The 17369-nt window shown below is 53.5% G+C and overlaps 1 protein-coding gene across 1 annotated transcript in view; it reads right to left on the reverse strand.

Annotated features, from left to right (window-relative positions):
• The window catches only part of LOC307063898 (mitochondrial import inner membrane translocase subunit TIM16), a gene marked incomplete at its 5' end in the record, with an annotated part of 66996 nt that overhangs the window by 41793 nt on the left and 7834 nt on the right, over nt 1–17369 (reverse strand). The window contains 3 exons of the mRNA XM_079720243.1: nt 2703–2753; nt 14103–14179; nt 16942–17125. Coding sequence (XP_079576369.1) covers nt 2703–2753; nt 14103–14179; nt 16942–17125 — 312 coding nt within the window. The remainder of the gene's footprint in view (nt 1–2702; nt 2754–14102; nt 14180–16941; nt 17126–17369) is intronic.

Consider the following 17369-nt stretch of genomic DNA (forward strand, 5'->3'; position numbering starts at 1 on the left):
GCAGGCGCATACCCAGCATTCCAGCTGCAGTGAAGCCAAATCCCCCTCTCTGTCGCCACAGCAACGCTTCCTGTGTGGGGCAGGGCGACTGGAAGAGCGGCCCTGGGCTCCTTCCTAGGGTGAGGGGACCTTCTCCGGTGGTAAGACCCCCATCACTCACCCACACCCCTCCTCAGCCAGGCTCAGTCCTGGGTTGCAGATGCTGGCCCCCCAGGCCTGCCTGACACGGGGTGGTCGGAAGGAGCAGTTCTGCCTGTCCACGCCAGAGGTCCTCTGGCCCCCTCCTGCCCTGGACCAGCCTGTCGAAGCTCACCATCCCTGGGTACCCCCTCAGCTGTGACTTCTACTTCCCTGGCACGGCCATGGCTTCAGGGCCTCGGCCACCCCCACTGGGGCTCTGGCACAGTGAAGGGGCAGGAGAGGCCTGGGGCTCCGGAGTCAGATGGACCGAACCTGCCTCTGCCACTCAGCTGTATAACCCTAGGGGAAAAATGACCAAAGGACTGACTTTACAGGACGGTCAGGAGAGTGGAAGGAGGTTGTGCGTGCCAAGAGCCTGGGACATAATAACCCGTCATAAATGCAACCTAAAAACAAAGCAGAGGGTGTGAACAGGAGGGAGCCGCCCAAGCATCCCCTGCTCCAAGCTCCAGTCTCCAGAGGCAGGCCCCAAAAAAGACAGTGGAGGGAGGACTCCCCAGGCCTCCCTGCCCAGCCTCCAGGCCATGGGGACAGCCAGTGGGGCAGGGAGGGCAGAAGCTGGAGGGAGGGCAGTGCCTTCTTCCCCAACCCCCACCAGTACCCCCTCCAGTGGGGAAGGAGGATCTCAGGAGAAGGCACTCCCAGAAGGCCTCTCCCCCGAGCTGGCCTCTCGGCACACACCGACCCTGGCTGCCAGCAGCAGTTTTCTTAATAGAAGCCAGGTGTGGGCCAGATGCCCTGGCGGAAGTGGGGGGCAGGGCCAGGCAGAGGGCAGCATTCCAGGTCCTGCTGCCCCCGCACAAGCGGCCAAGCACAGGCAGCGTCCCAGGAGCTAGGAGGGGGTGGGAGCCACCCACGCTCTTCCCGGGTCTCCTCGGCCCAGAAACCCCCTTCAGGGGGGCTCCCTCCCTCTTCTCTGAACTTGGAGCCCTTGGACAGCAGCCACTGCATCTCTACCTCAGCACCATGACTGCCCCCCGTTGCTGGAGGAGGAGGAGAGAAAGGAGGAAAGGGTTCAGCTAGATGAGGTGGCCAGAGGCACTGCCCAGCTGGGACAGGAATGGAGGCGCCAGGCGCTGTGGCCTGGACCCTGGGGAGGAGAGGGTGACCTGAGAAAGCTGCGGGGAGAGGGCCTCAGTCTCCCTCCTCGAGCTGAGCCTGGGGCCCCTTTCCAGGCAAAGACTGAAGGTTATTTAGCACAGAAAGCTACAGTGAGGCCCACTGTCACGTTGCCCTGAGGCTCACACAGCTCCACCACAGCCAAGGGGCGACGAGACCAAGGAACCAAGACCCAGCCTCGAGGAAGCAAGGCCAGGGTGGAGCTAAAGCCACTTCTGCTGGGCTTGGTTCACCTGCCAGGATGGGGCCTCCTCTTGGTCTTTGGCCAGTCAGAGGTGGAGCTGCTGCACTGCCCTGGGAAAGAGCTGCAGTTGGCTGTATGAAGGGGAGTGTGTGTGTCTGTGTGTGTGTGTGTGTGTGTCCGTGTGCGCTACTACTGCTTGGGTTTAGACTGGTGGATTACCCTTGACCCCGGGTGGGGAACAAGTCCTAGAAATGGAGATGAGGCATTTCTGCTGGGCCTGGGGTCTTGCTGGGGAGCTCTGCCCACGAGCTGGCAGCAGAACCCTGAACTGCACCTTCCTTAGGAAAGAAGGCTCCTCAGCTTCTAGAATTTTAAAAAATGTAAATCTGCTCATTTCATTGTTGGCTTATAACCCTAATGGCTCCCAAAGCACAGGTGACAAGCCCCTGACTCAGGCTCCTAGGACAAGCTTAGCCCGCCCCAGGCCGTCTACAGCAGCACTCAGGCCTCAGGCCCAAGCCAGCTCCTCAGGGAAGCACTAAATCACTCCAGCAAGAGGAGCCCCCCAGCAACTGCCCCGTGTCTGTCTCATTCACCACAGAACATTCTGTGCCTGGCACCAAGTTGTTCTCAAACGAATGAACGAGTCCCCAGTGGCTCAATGCCTGCAGCATGAACCCATCGCCTGGACTCCTCGTTTGGAACTCGAAGGGCCACATGCACCCACGCACAGCCAGACACAAACCAAACCCGCTCGGCGCCCGGGGCCCACAGATCAGGCAGGACCCCCAGCACCAGGGCCTGGAGGGGTGTAGAGGGTGGGGGCTGGGTCTTCTTGGCTCCTCTGCAGCTGGTCTCCGCTGACCGTACCAGGAAAGGTGGGTAGGGTTGAGGGTTTCAAAGGAGAGGAAGTTGGAATCTCAAATTAGCTTCCTGAAGCCACAGGATGCTTCCACCGAAGGCCTGTGGGCAGCCTGGCTGCCCCCACCCTGTGATCAAAGCTGGATCCTCCCAACACCCAGAACATGCTTCCCAGAAAGAGCCTCGAGCCACCACCCAGGTGACCCCCACGTACCCACCAGGCCTCGGCCAGGGGCACGGGGCGTGGCAGAATCTGTGTCAGAGGCTGAGCTGCCCTTGCCCGTGCCTGCTGGAGCCGCTAGGGCCTCAATCCAGCTCCGCTGCCCACACAACTCACCTGGGAGGCCTCAGGCTTGGTTCTGGGGTCGAAGATGCGCAACTGCTTGTCCTGGAAAAGCAGAGAGGAGAAAACAGCACAATTAGGCCGGGGAGGTCCTCTGGGAGGAGGCCTATCTCCCCAACCCCTAGGCTCTGATGGTCCCACACCCAGAACACAGGTTGAGCATCAGGCGCCAGGCGACTCCTCCCCAGCCCAGTTCCTCCTTCTCACAGCAGAGGGCAGGGCCCCTTTCCAGCCCCAGTCACCCACAACAAAGACTGTGACAAGAGCTCACATTTCCTGAGCACCTACTATGTGACACGCACGATCTCACCCTATCTTTCCAACCACCTTATGAAGCCGTGCTATCACCATGACCCCTTCACAGATGGAGAAACTGAGGACCAGAACCAAACTCTAGGTTACCAGCCACTACACATGTGTCCGGCCCTGTGCTCAGCCCACCCTAGAGGGGCTCACAGGACAACATAAATTCTATACTTGGCGTCTAACCAGGACGGCAAGCTTGCACATCCATCCATCACTCAGCACGCAGTTACTGGTTCAGAATACCTGACTGAGGGTGGGGATGGGAACAGACGAAAAAAGAAAAAAAAAATACCAAAACAAAATGCCCATACCTTATATAAACAGCTTTCTTCCTGTGGAATAATTTCTCTGCGTGTGTGAGTGTGAAAGTGTACCCAAATGTACATGCATAAAGAACTGGGGAAGAGGAGGTGGAATCTGTATCCGTTGACTATTTACAGGCTTGGCCATGATAAATTGTTAACTGCAAAAAGGAAGATGCAGAGTTACGCGGTGTGGTATGATTCTACTGTGGTAAAAGTAAACAACTCCATTTGTATGACCACGTTCCTGTATGTTTTGCAAGTCTGCTGAGTAAGGAGAAAGGTCTTGACAGGCACGGGCCGTGTTTTAATGCTGGCACCAGGGGTGAGGCAGGTGAGGGGTGATCAGCTTTTCCTTTTTATATCTTAGCACGGCTCCATTTTCTTCTGATCAGCACAGATTCATATTTTCTTATTTCAAAAAACAATCAACCAGCAACGAACAATTGGAATTTGAAATTAAAAACACAATACCATTTACATCAGCACCCCCCAAAACTGAAATACTTAGCTAGAAATCTAACAAAATGGGACTTCCCTGGTGGTCCAGTGGTTAAGACTCCATGCTTCCACTGCAGGGGATGCAGGTTCAATCCCTGGTTGGGGAACTAAGACCCCGCAAGCCACGTGGCACAGCCAAAAAAAAAAAAAAAAACTAACAAAATACGTATAAGATCTACATGAGGAATACTACAAAACCGCTGAAAGAAATCACAGAACTAAACAAATGGAGAGATATTCCATGTTCACAGTTAGGAATACTCAATATTGTCAAGATATCAGCTCTTCCCAACTTGACTTATAGATTCAATACAATCCCAATGAACATCCCAACAAGTTTTGTGAATATCGACAAACTGATTATGAAGCTTATGTGGAGAGGCAAAAGACTCAGAATGGTCAACACAAAATAAAGGAGAAGAACAAAGGTGGAGGACTGCTGCTTCCTGGCTATATTCTAAAGCTACAGTAATCAGGTCGGTGTGGATCTGCACAAGGATAGACAAATAGATCAATGGAACAGAACAGAGAGCCCAGAGGAAGACCCCCTTAACTACAGCCAGCTGATCTTCCACAAGGGAGCAAAGGCAATACAATGGAGCAAAGACAGTCTTTTCAACAAATGGTGCTGGAACAACTGGGCATCCACATGCAAAGAAATGAATCTAGACATAGACTTTACATCTTTCACAAAAATCAACTAAAAATGGATCATAGTCTTAAACATAAAAACACCTTTATTATAAAACCTCTAGAATATAGCATATGAGAAAACCTAGGTGACCTTGGGTTTGGCAATGACCTATTAGATACAATACCAAAAGTGTGACCTATGAAAGAAAAAACTGATAAATTGGACTTCATTAAAATTATAAACTACTGGTCTGCAAAAGACACAGTTAAGAAAATAAAAAGACATGCCACAGACTGGGAGAAAACATTTGCAAAGCACATATCTGAGAAAGGACTTACATCCAAAAAACACAAAGAACACTTAAAACTGAAAAAAAAAACAAATTAGAAAATAGGCAAGAGACCAGAATGGACATCTCACCAAATAAGATACACAGATGAAAAATGAAAACATGAAAAGATGCTTTAACACTGTATCTCATTAAGGAACTGTAAATTAAAACAACAATAAGCTACCACTACAAACCTACTAGAATGGCTAAATTTCAAAAACTGACAACACCAAATACTGGTGAGGATGTGGAGCAACAGGAACTCTCATTCACACTTCTGTTGGGAATGCAAAATGATTAGGGCCACTTTAGAAGACAGTTTGGCAGTTTCTTACAAAGCTTTAAAAAAAAAAAAAAAAAAAACTCTTACTACATGATCCAGCAACTGTATTTACCTAATATCCTAAGTATTCACTCAAATAAGTTAAAAACTTATATCCACATAAATGTTTATAGCAGTTGCAAAAAACTGGAAGCAGTCAAGAAGTTCCTCAATAAGTGAATGAATAAATAAACTGTGGGACATTCATACAATGGAATATTGTTCAGTGATAAAAAAAAAAAAAATAGCTCAGACAGACCCCAAACCATAAAACTCCAAGAAGAAAACATAGGGGAAAAACTTCATGACACTGAATTTGGTAATGATTTCTTTCTTTTTTAATTAATTAATTAATTAATTTTATTTATTTATTTTTGGCTGTGTTGGGTCTTTGTTGCTGTGCACAGGCATTCTCTAGTTGTGGTGCGCGGGTTTCTCATTGTGGTGGCTTCTCTTGTTGCAGAGCACGGGCTCTAGGTGCCCAGGCTTCAGGAGTTGTGGCTCACAGGCTCTGGAGCACAGGCTCAGTAGTTGTGGCGCACGGGTTTAGCTGCTCCGTGGCATGTGGGATCTTCCCGGACCAGTGCTCGAACCCATGTCCCCTGCATTGGCAAGCAGATTCTTAACCACTGTGCCACCAGGGAAGCCCGGTAATGATTTCTTAAATACGATAGCAAAGCACAGAGAAAAGCAAAAATAGACAAATGAGACTATGTAAAACTTAACTTTTGTTTATCAAAGGACACAACAGAGTAAAAAGACAACCTACAGAATGGGAGAAAATATTTTCACATCATCTATCTTATAAGGAATAAATATCCAGAGCATATAAAGAACTCATATTACTCAAAAACGAAAAATCAAATAAACCAACTAAAAATGAGCAAAGAACTTGAATAGACATTTTCCCATAGATACACAAATGGCCAAAAAGCAAGTGAAAAGATGTTTAACATCACTAATCCTCAGAGAAATGCAAATGAAAATTATAGTAAGATATCACCTCACACCCGACAGAATGGCTACTGTCAAAAAATCTAGACTATAACAAGTGTTGGTGAGGATGTGGAAAGTTGGAATCCTTGTGCATGGTGGTGGGAACATAAAATGGTACAGATGCTATGGAAAACAGTCTAGCAGTTCCTCAAAAAATTAAAAATAGAATTATCATATGATCCAGCAATTCTGGGTATAAACCCAGAAGAAGTGAAAACAGGGTCACAAAGAAATATTTGCACACCCATGTTTGCAGCAGCATTATTCACGATAGCCAAGACACAGAGGCAACCCAAGTGTCCACTAACAGATGAATGGATAAACAAAACATGGGACTTCCCTGGTGGTACAGTGGTTAAGAATCCGCCTACCAATGCAGGGGACACGGGTTCGATCCCTGGTCCAGGAAGATCCCACATGCAACGGAGCAACTAAGCCCGTGCACCACAACTACTGAGCCTGCACTCTAGAGCCCGAGAGCCACAACTACTGAGCCCACACGTCACAACTACTGAAGCCTGCGCACCCTAGAGCCCATGCACCACAACTACTGAAGCTCACACACTCTAGGGCCCGTGTGCTACAACTACTGAGCCTGCGTGCTGCAACTACTGAAGTCTGTGCTCCGCAACACGAAAAGCCACCGCAATGAGAAGCCCATGCACCGCATCAAAGAGTAGCCCCCGCTCGCTACAACTAGAGAAAGCCAGCACACAGCAACAAAGACCCAACACAGCCAAAAAACAAAACAAAACATGGTATACACATTCAATGAAATATTTTTCAGTCTGAAAAAGGAAACCCTGTCACATGCTACAGTATGAATGAACCTTAAGGACACTATGCTAAATGAAATAAACCATTTACAGAAGGACAAATAATGTATGATTCCATTTATATGAGGTATTTAAAGTAGTCAAATTCATAGATATGGAAAGTAAAATGATTACAAGAGGCTGGGGGAGGGGCCAAAGAGAAGTTGTTCAGTGGGGTGTAGAGTTTCAGTTCTGGAGATCTGTTTCACAACAATGTAAATATACTTAATATTAGAACTGTATATTTAAAATGGTTAAGATGGCAAATTTTATATGTGTTTTTTATACCAAAATTAAAAGAAAATAGCTATCAGTCCACAAAAAGATACGGAAGACCTATAAATGCATATTACTAAGTGAAAGAAGCCAATCTGGAAAGGCTACATATTCTTTGATTCCAACTATGACACTCGACATCCAGGAGAAGGCAAATCTTACAGAGACAACAAAAAGATCAGTGGTTGCCAGGGGTTTGGGAAGAGGAAGGCAGGGATGAACGGATGAAGCACAGGGCACTTTTTTAGGGCAGTGAAACTATCCTGTGTGATGCTGTAATGATGGATACATGACGTCATGCATTTGTGGGAACCCACAGAAAGCACATCAAGAGTGAACCCTGGGGACTTCCCTGGTGGTCCAGTGGCTTAAGACTCCATGCTCCCAACGCAGGGGGCCCAGGTTCGATCCTCGTTGGGGAACTAGATCCCACATGCCGCAACTAAGAGTTCGCATGCCACAACTAAAGATCCTGCATGCCGCAACAAAGATCCTGCAAGTGGCAGCGAAGATCCCACGTGCCGCAACCAAGACCCAGCACAGCCAAATAAATAAATAAATATTTTTGAAAAAAAAAAAAAAAAGAAAGACCAAGATTGTTTTTAAAACAAAAATGGAAGAGTGAACCCTAATGTAGATTGTGGGCTTTAGTTACTGTAGCAACATTGGTTTAACTATAACAAACGCACCTCACCAATGCAAGATGGAGTGGGAAGGGGAATATGGGGACTCCTGGCCCTGTCTGCCTCGCCCTGCCTAGGTGCTTGGGATTCAGACAGAGCAGACAGTCCCTACCGAGTGCTGGTGTCTGCAACCCAGAGGTGGTCACAGGTAACTCTGGGGAGGAACCTGGACCTGACTTGAGCCCAGAGGACAAGTGGAGCTTGTACTGGGAAGGGAAAGGCATTCGAGGGAGGAGGAAGAGAACGAGCAAAGATGTGGAGACAAGAGTTCACTGGCACGAGACGTGGAGGGAAGACGAGGTCATACAGGGAGAGTGAATGGCAGGAGTGGGGGGCAGCAGGCAAGCACACAGCTGGACAAGGGAGGGGTCAGCCTGCAGAGGCCTCGAAAGCCAGGCCTCCCTTCACGGGCCTTCACGGGCAGGGTCCCAGGGTTCTCCTTCCAGCTGCAGTTTACTGAGCACTTGCTACGTGCCAGGTGGGCACCAGGCACAGTCCAGTGGTTAGTTCTGAGGCACCGTCCACTCCACAGCCTCAGTCGGGAGGACTTTGCTTAGAGACAGACAGCGATCAGACAGACAAGGACAGTGAGGGACACAGGATGGAGACAGGCAGAAAGAACAGTGAGAGACAGAGAGAGGATGGGGAAAGATAGAGGGTCAAAGAAGAACAGAGACACAGAAAGACAGAGAGAAAGACAGAGAACAGAGACAACTATAGACACAGAAAAGACAGCAAGGGACAGTGAAAGAACCAGAGATTGAGAGCAGAAACAGGGCAGCACGAGACAGACAGAGGATGGGTCAAGCAGTGAGCGACATTGGATCTCGACAGATGACAGGCAAGAGAGAAGGCCTCCTGGCAGCAAGGGCCACTCCCACCCCTGTGGAGACCAGACAGGCAGGATTGGGACGCCAAATCCACCACTGATGTGCTCTGTGACCTGGGCAAACCCCCGAGCCCAGGGTGGGGTGAGGGTGATGGCAGCACTTCTCACAGGTCGGAGGCACAGTCTTGGGTCCTGGGCACCTCCCTAAAGGCAGCTGGGCCAGCGAGTGCAGAATTCCAACAGGAGGTCCAGACCAGGCTTCAGACTGGGCACTGGGGGCTGGACTGGCGCTGGTAGGGCCTGCAGGGCCGGGCAGCGGGGGTGGCACTGGGCTGTCGAGGCGCTGGGCTCACAGGCACACTCCCAGTGGAGTGGAGCCCAGCTGGCCAAGCCCAGCCATCTGTGGGGCCAGCGCGCCCCCTAGCGGCCACCTGCTCCTCCCCTCGGCCGCAGGAGCTGGGAGGGGGGCCAGAAGGGGCTTCACTGGGCTGGGCCAGCCCCTCGCCCTGCAGGGGCACCAGGAGGCCTGCAGGTAGAACTGCTCCAAGGCAGGACGGGAGTCATAACCAGGTGGCCAGGGAGGTTTTCCCAGTGGGGTTGGCGGGGAGCACAGTGTGGAGACCAGGGAGGCTCTGATGAGAAGAATGCTGCCGACCACTGGTCAAGAGGGGCTCAGGCTCCCTCCTGCTGAGGGTGGGCCCCTCACGGGCTCCCCCCGCACTCTGAGAACAAACCCATGGGCACCTCCACCTGGACTGTGGTCACAGGGGCAGCCCCCCTCCTGCACCACTCCCCAAGGGCTTGCAGCTTTTGACGAACCCGTTCAGGATCCTGAGGCTCCCTTTACAGCAAAGGAAGGGGCAGTGGACACAGGACTGTGGTGATGCCTGGCACTCGCTGACATGTGACATCCTTCAAGGACAGCGTCCTCCCCCAGGATGCCGCACCCACATCAAGAGTATCGCGAGGCCCTGTGTCCCCACAGGTAACCAGGTCTAGGAACTGGGGTGGGAGCTGGGGGGCATCCCCTGGGCACCACTCCAGGCAACCCACTTGGGAAATCTATGCTTCTCATCCCTGCGCCTTTGGGCTCTGGGTGGAGAAGGCACAGAGGTCCACCAGACTCAGAGATGGTCTGCTCCACTAATCCCTCCCCCCAAAACATCAGCAGGCGAGGAGTTGTCGCCGTCCCAGGACACAATGGGGACAGGGTACTCTGTGACTGGGTAGCTCTTCCTTCTCCACCCGCCCCGCTCCGGGCCCAATCTTGATGGTAAGTGGGGCTCAGACCCCTGGGGACGTGGGGCTGGACCCCCACAACAGAGAAGCCCCCTGTAACCAGCAGGGGGGCAGTCCAGAGTTCAGGAGCCCAGCCTGAGTGGTGGGGAGGGAGAGGATGAGACCAGCGGCCCAGGGTTCCTCTTGCAAGGTTGCAGCCAGATCCTGGGAAAGCTGTCCCCAGGGATGGCACCCTGGGGACTGCCGTGGCTGCAGGGTTTGTGGTGAGGCCCTCCGTCCCTGGGTGCTGAGGGCTCGCAGCTGTCACCCCTCCTGGCACTGCTGCCCACAGCCATTCGCATGTCCAGTGACTGGTCAGCATGGGGACAGGGCCCAGCCCCCTTGCCTCAACAGGGACAGCTCCCGCGTAGTTCCACAAGGCATCTGCAAGCAGTCCCTGGACCCAACGCCCTCGGCCCCCTCCTAGGTACCCCCAGCCCCATGCTCCACCAGGCCTTCCCCCCGGGAGTCTCCCTGCGCTGGCCCCCCTCCTGGAGGCTGACATGCTCCTTGCCATCACCCCACCCCCACACCGTGTCCTCCACCACAGTGACCGCTGCCCTCAGAACAAAGCCCTCGTGTGGCCTCAGGCCCGGCCTCAGCTGGCCCCACTCTGCCCCTGGCCATACCCCTCACCTGGCTGCCTCTGAACACAGCAGGATCCCCGGGAGACAGGACCCCCGGGAGACAGGACCCCCGGGAGAGTGCCTGCCTCCTAATTGATCCCTCCGAAGCCTCGTCAAAGCCAGACTCAACCACACTGAGGGTTCCGACCACTCTGGGGGGTCCGGTTCATATCAGGCCCAGCTGGGCCGGGAGCTCTGGGGAGCGCCGGCACCTCTGGCTGCTCCACAGGAAACGACCCAAGTCCAGCCCCCAGACACCTGCTCCCCAGACACCCTGCCTGGGGCTGGGCTGGGGGCCTGGAGCCGAGGGGATGCAGGGCGGAGGCCACAGGCTAGACTGGCCTCGTGGGTTGCAGCTTTTGAGTGAAGGGCCGTCCAGGCCACAGTACCTGCGGGCAGAGTGGGGTGCTGGAGGGCGGCCCGGGCGAGCTCTACAGAAGCTGCCTTCCTCCCAGTCCAGGGCCGTGGCCCAGGCAGGCTGATGTGTGGGCCGTCGCTGAGGCCAGTCCCTGCTCAGAACGTTCACAGGGTGTGGAGACGGCACCTGTCTGCCCAGGGCTGCTCCATCACCATGAAAACCAAGGCCCCTTCCTGCTGCCCTCCTGTCAAGCTGCCTGCAGCTCTGACCTCCTCAGGCACCCACTGGAGCTGTGTGGCGGAGGAAGAGCAGGACCCTCCCTCAGGGGCTGGGGCTTTCCGCGCACTTCCTCGCGGACTCACATGTGGGACGGGCAGCCCTGCTCTGTTCAACCTCCAGGCTCAGAGGGCTGACTGCGCACCCACGGACACATGTCTCCCCCCAAACCCAAACTGGAGCCCAAGGTGTTCACAGAACACCCCCAGGGCAGCCTCCTCTGGAAAGCCGCTGGCTAAAATGTATCAACCACCTTAAGAATCTTCACAGCCTGCAGTCAGCAACACCCCTCATAGGAATCTAGGTGGGGGTGGGCAAGCTCTAAGGCCCACGGGCCACATCCAGCCTGAGACCTGGCTCTACCAATGCAGTTTTACTGGGACACAGCTACGCCCCTCATGTATGTACTGCCCATGGCTGCTGCTCTGCTACAAGGTGCAATGACAGAGAAACCTGGCCTGCAAAACCCAAAGCATCTACTATCTGGCCCTTCACAGAAAAAGTCTGCCCCTGCTCTAGGCTAAGAAACTCACAGAGAAGGCAGAGAAAAACCATATATACAAACACATTCAAACGTTACAGCTTATAACACAGTGACATAAACTGGAAGTAATCCACGCTTCTGAGAGTAGGAGCTCCACTGAGAAAACTGTGAATCTACATGATTAAATATTTCCCATGACATTTATTAAATTTTTGATGAATTAGAGAAAATGTTTATTATGTGGAACAAAAAAAGTGCAGGATAAACTAACATGGAGAGTATGATTCCTACACGTACAGAAAAAGCACAGAGAGAAAGATGTCAAAATGGTGACAGGCCCTGTCCCTGGGTGGAAGGGTTACAGGTGACTTTTTTTTTTTTTTTTTTGCTTCTTCACTTTTACACTGCTCTTCAAAATTTGTAAAACAAGCATAAACTACTATACTTGGGTGATCAAAAGAAAACACCTCCCATGACAATTCCCTTCCAGCTTCCTCCTCGCTCCCATCCTGTCTCATTCTCTCTCTTTCTCTCTCTCTCTCTCTCACACACACACACACACACTCACACACACACACACACACGCTGTGGAGACAGCACAGAGGGGGTTTCTCAGTGGAGGGGGAGGTCACAGCTCAAACACAGGACTCTGTCCTGGCTGGTCCCCCTGCCTGGAACACCTGTTCCCTCCTCAGTAAGGGTAGCCCCGACCTCACTATCCCTGGGAAGCTGTGTCACCATCGTTTTGCCCGAGCAAGGGAACCATGTGACTGCCTTGCCCTCGAGCACGGCTCCTTAGGGACCTAAGGGGACAGTAGCCCCATCTGATTTACCTCTCGACCCCCAGAGCTCAGGCCAATGTCTGGAGCCTACTGTTTAATAAGCCAAACAGGGGGGAAAAGTGGATGAAGACCAGGAAATGGGGCTTCCAAGAAGGCAGAGAGAAGAGAAGGTGGGAAATAGGATCCTCCCGTGTATGCAGGCTCCACATTTTCTCTTCAGAGGCGTCCTCAACCCCACCCCAGCCAGCTCTGGTCCCCACCCCCCCCCACTCTTCCTGGAAGAGCCCTTGCAGGCTCCTTCCTCGCCTCCCACCTTCCTTCACGTGTGGCTTCAGGCAGAAGACACCCTGCAAGCTCCTGAAGGTCTCAAGACCCAAATCCACAGGTATGTGTCAGGTGCATCTTCTCAGACCCTTCCCGTGTTCCCTGGACGCCCTCTAGCCTGGGTCTCAGGGCTTCCTTCCTCCCACCAGGCGCTCCCCCGTCTCCTCGCAGGTTCTGGTCCTTCCTCAGGCTCCCTCTGCCTCTGCTCTCAACCCTTCTCTCCCACTCAGGGCACTCTCATCCCTCTGCAGGTGCCATATAAACACAGACGCCACCCAGGCCTCCACCTTCCGCTCAGACCACTGCCCAGAGCCAAGTGCACGGACTCAACTGACACCTCCGCCCAGACCTCCCGGCACCTCCAACCTGGGGAGTGCCCAGTCTCGGTGGCAGGCCTCCTCCAGCCTGTAAACCAGGAGCTGGCCTCGGGACCCCCCCACACACACACAGCCCACCACCAACCCTGCAGCTCTCTCCTCCCCAGCTCCCTCGACCCCGCCTGCAATTCTCTGTCCACAATGCAGCAGGGGAGCCTCAAAATGCAGATCTGCTCGCCTCACGCCTCAACCACCCACCTCTGGCTTTAAAAACACTCCAGTGCTTTCCCGTTGCTTCTGTAGTAACAAGCGCAACCCTGTGTACGCAGCTCTGCTCTCTGCCCCCAGCACACTCCCCCTGCCCCGCACCATGAACCCTTCCCTCATAGCCCTTGCCAGAGGCCAAGCCTCCCCTGGCCTCTCCAACCACTCAAAGCACCTCATGTCCCTCTTTCACAGCCTGGGTCACAATTATCCTTTTATCTGTACGATCCCTGGACCCACATCGGCCACCCCCACTAGCACAGGACTCAGTGGGCACAGGACCTGGCATCACCGAGGACCCTGAGGCCTTCTGACTGGCCGGAGGGCCAGCACAGTGCCCAGCTTGTGGATGCTGCCTAACACAACCCTCACGGAGAGGCAGGCAGTTTGGACAAAGCAGCCAGGCAGCCAGGTGAGGCTGGCTGAGAGTGGTGTTGGGAGCCCCAGAGGTCCAGTGTGGGACTTTCTTTAGTGGGGTGGGGGCTTCAAGAGACAGGTATGAGCCAGAGGCATGAGGACAAGGAAGGTGAACACCTATCCTGGCCTCAGTTTGCTGCTGCCCCACAAGTACTGCCGAGTCTGACAGGTACAGCCCAGGACACGGGCTCTGCGACACGACGGCCCTGGCAGAGCTGGGCATGCCTCAGGCCCCCCACAGGCACTTACTCGAGTCTCACCGCCCACCCTTACCTTACATGTCGTGCCCACCAGGGCTCCGTCCCGGCTCCAGGTGGCACCCTGCACCAGGTCCCCGTGGGCCGCCAGCTCTGCAGAGAAGCGGCCAAGGTCAGGAGGGGTCCAGGGTCCCCCCAACCCTGCCCCATGCAATGAGGGCATCAGGGAAGCGGGCGCAGGCAGGCCTGGCTTGGGGGTAATTCCGGGAAAGGGGCAGCAGCAGCGAGGGTGCTTCAGGCAGAGGAGCAAGGGCAGCAGCTCCTCCCAGATTGGGGGGGGTGCTTTTGTTGGGGGGGTGCTTCCTTCAGCCCTGCCCTCCTCAGGCCATGCTCCCACTCCCTTCCCAGGCTCCCTGCTCCTGGGCCACCCCACTCTGCTCAGTCACCAACATCCCCCCAACCCCCGCAGACCACGGACGTGTCACACACACACCCGCCCTGGGCCCCTACTCGGGCCATCCCCATTCCCTCCCCCCACAGCGTGACAGTTTTAAAATGTGTCCACAAATTCTTTGACACTCCTCCTGTTATAGACCGAATTGTGTCCCCCACAAAAAGATGCTGAAGTCCTAACCCTCAGCACCTGTGAAGGTGGCTTTATTTGGAAATAGGGTCTTTGCAGATGACCCACTGGGGAGAGCTGAGATGATGATCAAGTTAAGCGGGTATTGCTAGAATGGACCCTAATCCAGTACGAACGGAGTCCTTGTGAAAAGGGAAATAAGAGAGAAGATGACGTGAACAGAGGGAAGACGGCCATCGACATGCCCCAAGAAACATCTGAAGCCACAGACGCTGAGAATGGGACCTGGAACAGATTCTCCCTCGCAGCTCAAAAGGAACCAACCCTGCCAACATTTTAATTTTGGACTTCTGGTCCCCACAATTGTGAGACAATAAATTTGCTGTGGTACTCTGTTACGACAGCCCTAGAAAACTAACACCTCCTTTCAAAATGTGGGGCCCGATTCCCTTCTTCTTGAGTGTGAGCAGGACTCAGAGACTCGCTTCTAACAGAGAGCATGTGCCTTCCAAAGCTGGGGCGTAAATGGCACCGTGGCCTCCTCCTTGATGCCTCTCTTGACTGTCCACCAGGGGAAGTAGCTGCCATGTACTGAGGGCGCTCAAGCAGCCCACAGAGAGGCCCATGGGGGAGAACCGAGGCCTCCTTCCCACAGCCAGCACTGTGTGAGTGAACCACTTAGGAAGCGGATCCCTCCACCCCAGTCCAGCCTTCAGGTGATGGCAGCCCCAGCTGACAGCTCAACCCCAACCTCATGAGGAGCCCTGAGCCAGAACCACCCAGCTAAGCTGCTCCCAAATCCCTGACGTTCAGAAACTGTGAGATGATAAACGTTACCAGCTGTTATAAGCCTCCAGGTTTCAGGGTAATTCTTTCTGCAGCAATAGGAAACTACTATGACAAGGTCTACTCCCCCGAGGTTAATCCCAGCCCTGTCACCTGCTTGCACTGTGGCCTTGGTCAAGTTATTTAACCTCACCTGTAGCACGGGAACGGCAACACCCCCCCCCCCCCCATGTGAAGCCCTCAGCACAGCACTGGGCACACGAGAAGGGCTTGAGAGATGCTAGTTACAGCTGGGGTGACTCTGATGACACACTGCTGGGTGGCCTGCACCAGGTTAGGGTGGTCTCCTCCACTGCACCAGCAGCACTTTGGGGGCAAGTGGCACAAGACGGCTCCAGGATGGGTGCTGGCTGACTCTTCAGTCAGGAGGGAGTCCCTCAGACACCCCGTTACACTGTCGGCCCTTGGTGCCAGCCCCAGAAGTGGGGGTATCACCAAGGTGAGCCTGACCCACCCTGGACACTCTGCACAGCACTGTGGGGCAAGTCCATCCTTCAGTTCTCTGAGCCTCATGTCTTTCTTTACCTTGAACCTGTCAAGGAGGACTCTGCAGAAAGGATTTGGTGATGCTGCCACAGAAAACACCTGGGTTCCGCTGTGGGTCACACTGCAGGGTCATAACCATTCAAATACTGAGGAATCTGACCCAAAGTTGTCACCATCTACAAGTGGTCTGAGTGTGTGCCCCCCAAATTCACATGTTGAAACCTAACTCCCAATGGGATGGAATCCAGAGGCAGGGCCTCTGGGAGGTGATTAGGTCAGGAGGTGGAGCCCTCATGAATGGGATTAGTGTTGTTATGAAAGAGGCCCCAGAGAGCTCCCTCACCCCTGCTGCCACGTGAGGACACAGCCAGAGGACGGCCATCTGTGAATCAGGAAGCAGGTCCTCACCAGACACTGAATCTGTTGGTGCCTTGATCTTAGACTTCCAGCCTCCAGAACTGTGAGAAATAAATGCCTGTTGTTTATAACCCACCCAGTCTGTGGGATTTTGTTATAGCAGCCCAAATGGACCAGGACAATATATACTAGGAAAATAAGAGAAGCAGCACCGGGGGGGAGGGGATGTAGAAACAGCAAAATTCTCATCCCCTAGAGGAGAAATCAGTAGTTTGTTTTCAAAACTGAAATGTCACACAATTCAAGAAATAACAGTATAAGGAAGTTACTTAGACATATGGAGGAAAAAGCAGAAAAAACAGCTAAGTGAGATGAAAACACATGCCTATGGGATTTAGGGAGGGATGGGGTGTTTGTAACAAGCCTTGTAAAATTATATGTAATATATACACACACGTATACAAACATACACATACACACACCCATATATATACATATATATGTATATATATATGTATACATATCATATACATGGGAAACTTTGTTACGTGTCTTAAAAGTCATGTTACCAAAATCATAAACAAAGAAACAAAGTGCTGCCAGACGGGGCTGCCCAGGGAGGGACAGTGAGTGTGGCCCATACCTGTGAGGGGCTGCTGCTTGGCGGCATCCCAGACCTTCACGGTCCTGCCCGCCGCGCTCACCAGGACGCCATCTGCGGTGGGGTGGAACTGCAGTACCTCCACCTGGACGTCCTCAGGGCCCAGCACCAGCCCAGGCTCTGAGGGCAGCGCCCCGCCAGGGGCAGGCAGTCGCCAGAGTTTCACCTGCAGGAAAGAGCGAGTCCGTGAGCCCAGGACTGGGAGGGGCCTCGCTGCCTCCAGCCAGCCTTGCCCCAGCTGCCCCCTACCCCAGGGGAAGGGAGGGGACGGGCTCAGGGTCACAAGGTGTGGTTAGAGGCCGAGGGGAAGATGTGGGAGTGGGGAGAGCCAAGCGCACTGCTCCCCCAGCACCACAGGCCTGCTGTCCTCAGGCAGCCAACCAACAGAACGCAGGTCATGGCCACAGCTC

Source organism: Hyperoodon ampullatus (assembly GCF_949752795.1).
Source record: "Hyperoodon ampullatus genome assembly, chromosome: 14".
Taxonomy (NCBI): Eukaryota; Metazoa; Chordata; class Mammalia; order Artiodactyla; family Ziphiidae; genus Hyperoodon; species Hyperoodon ampullatus.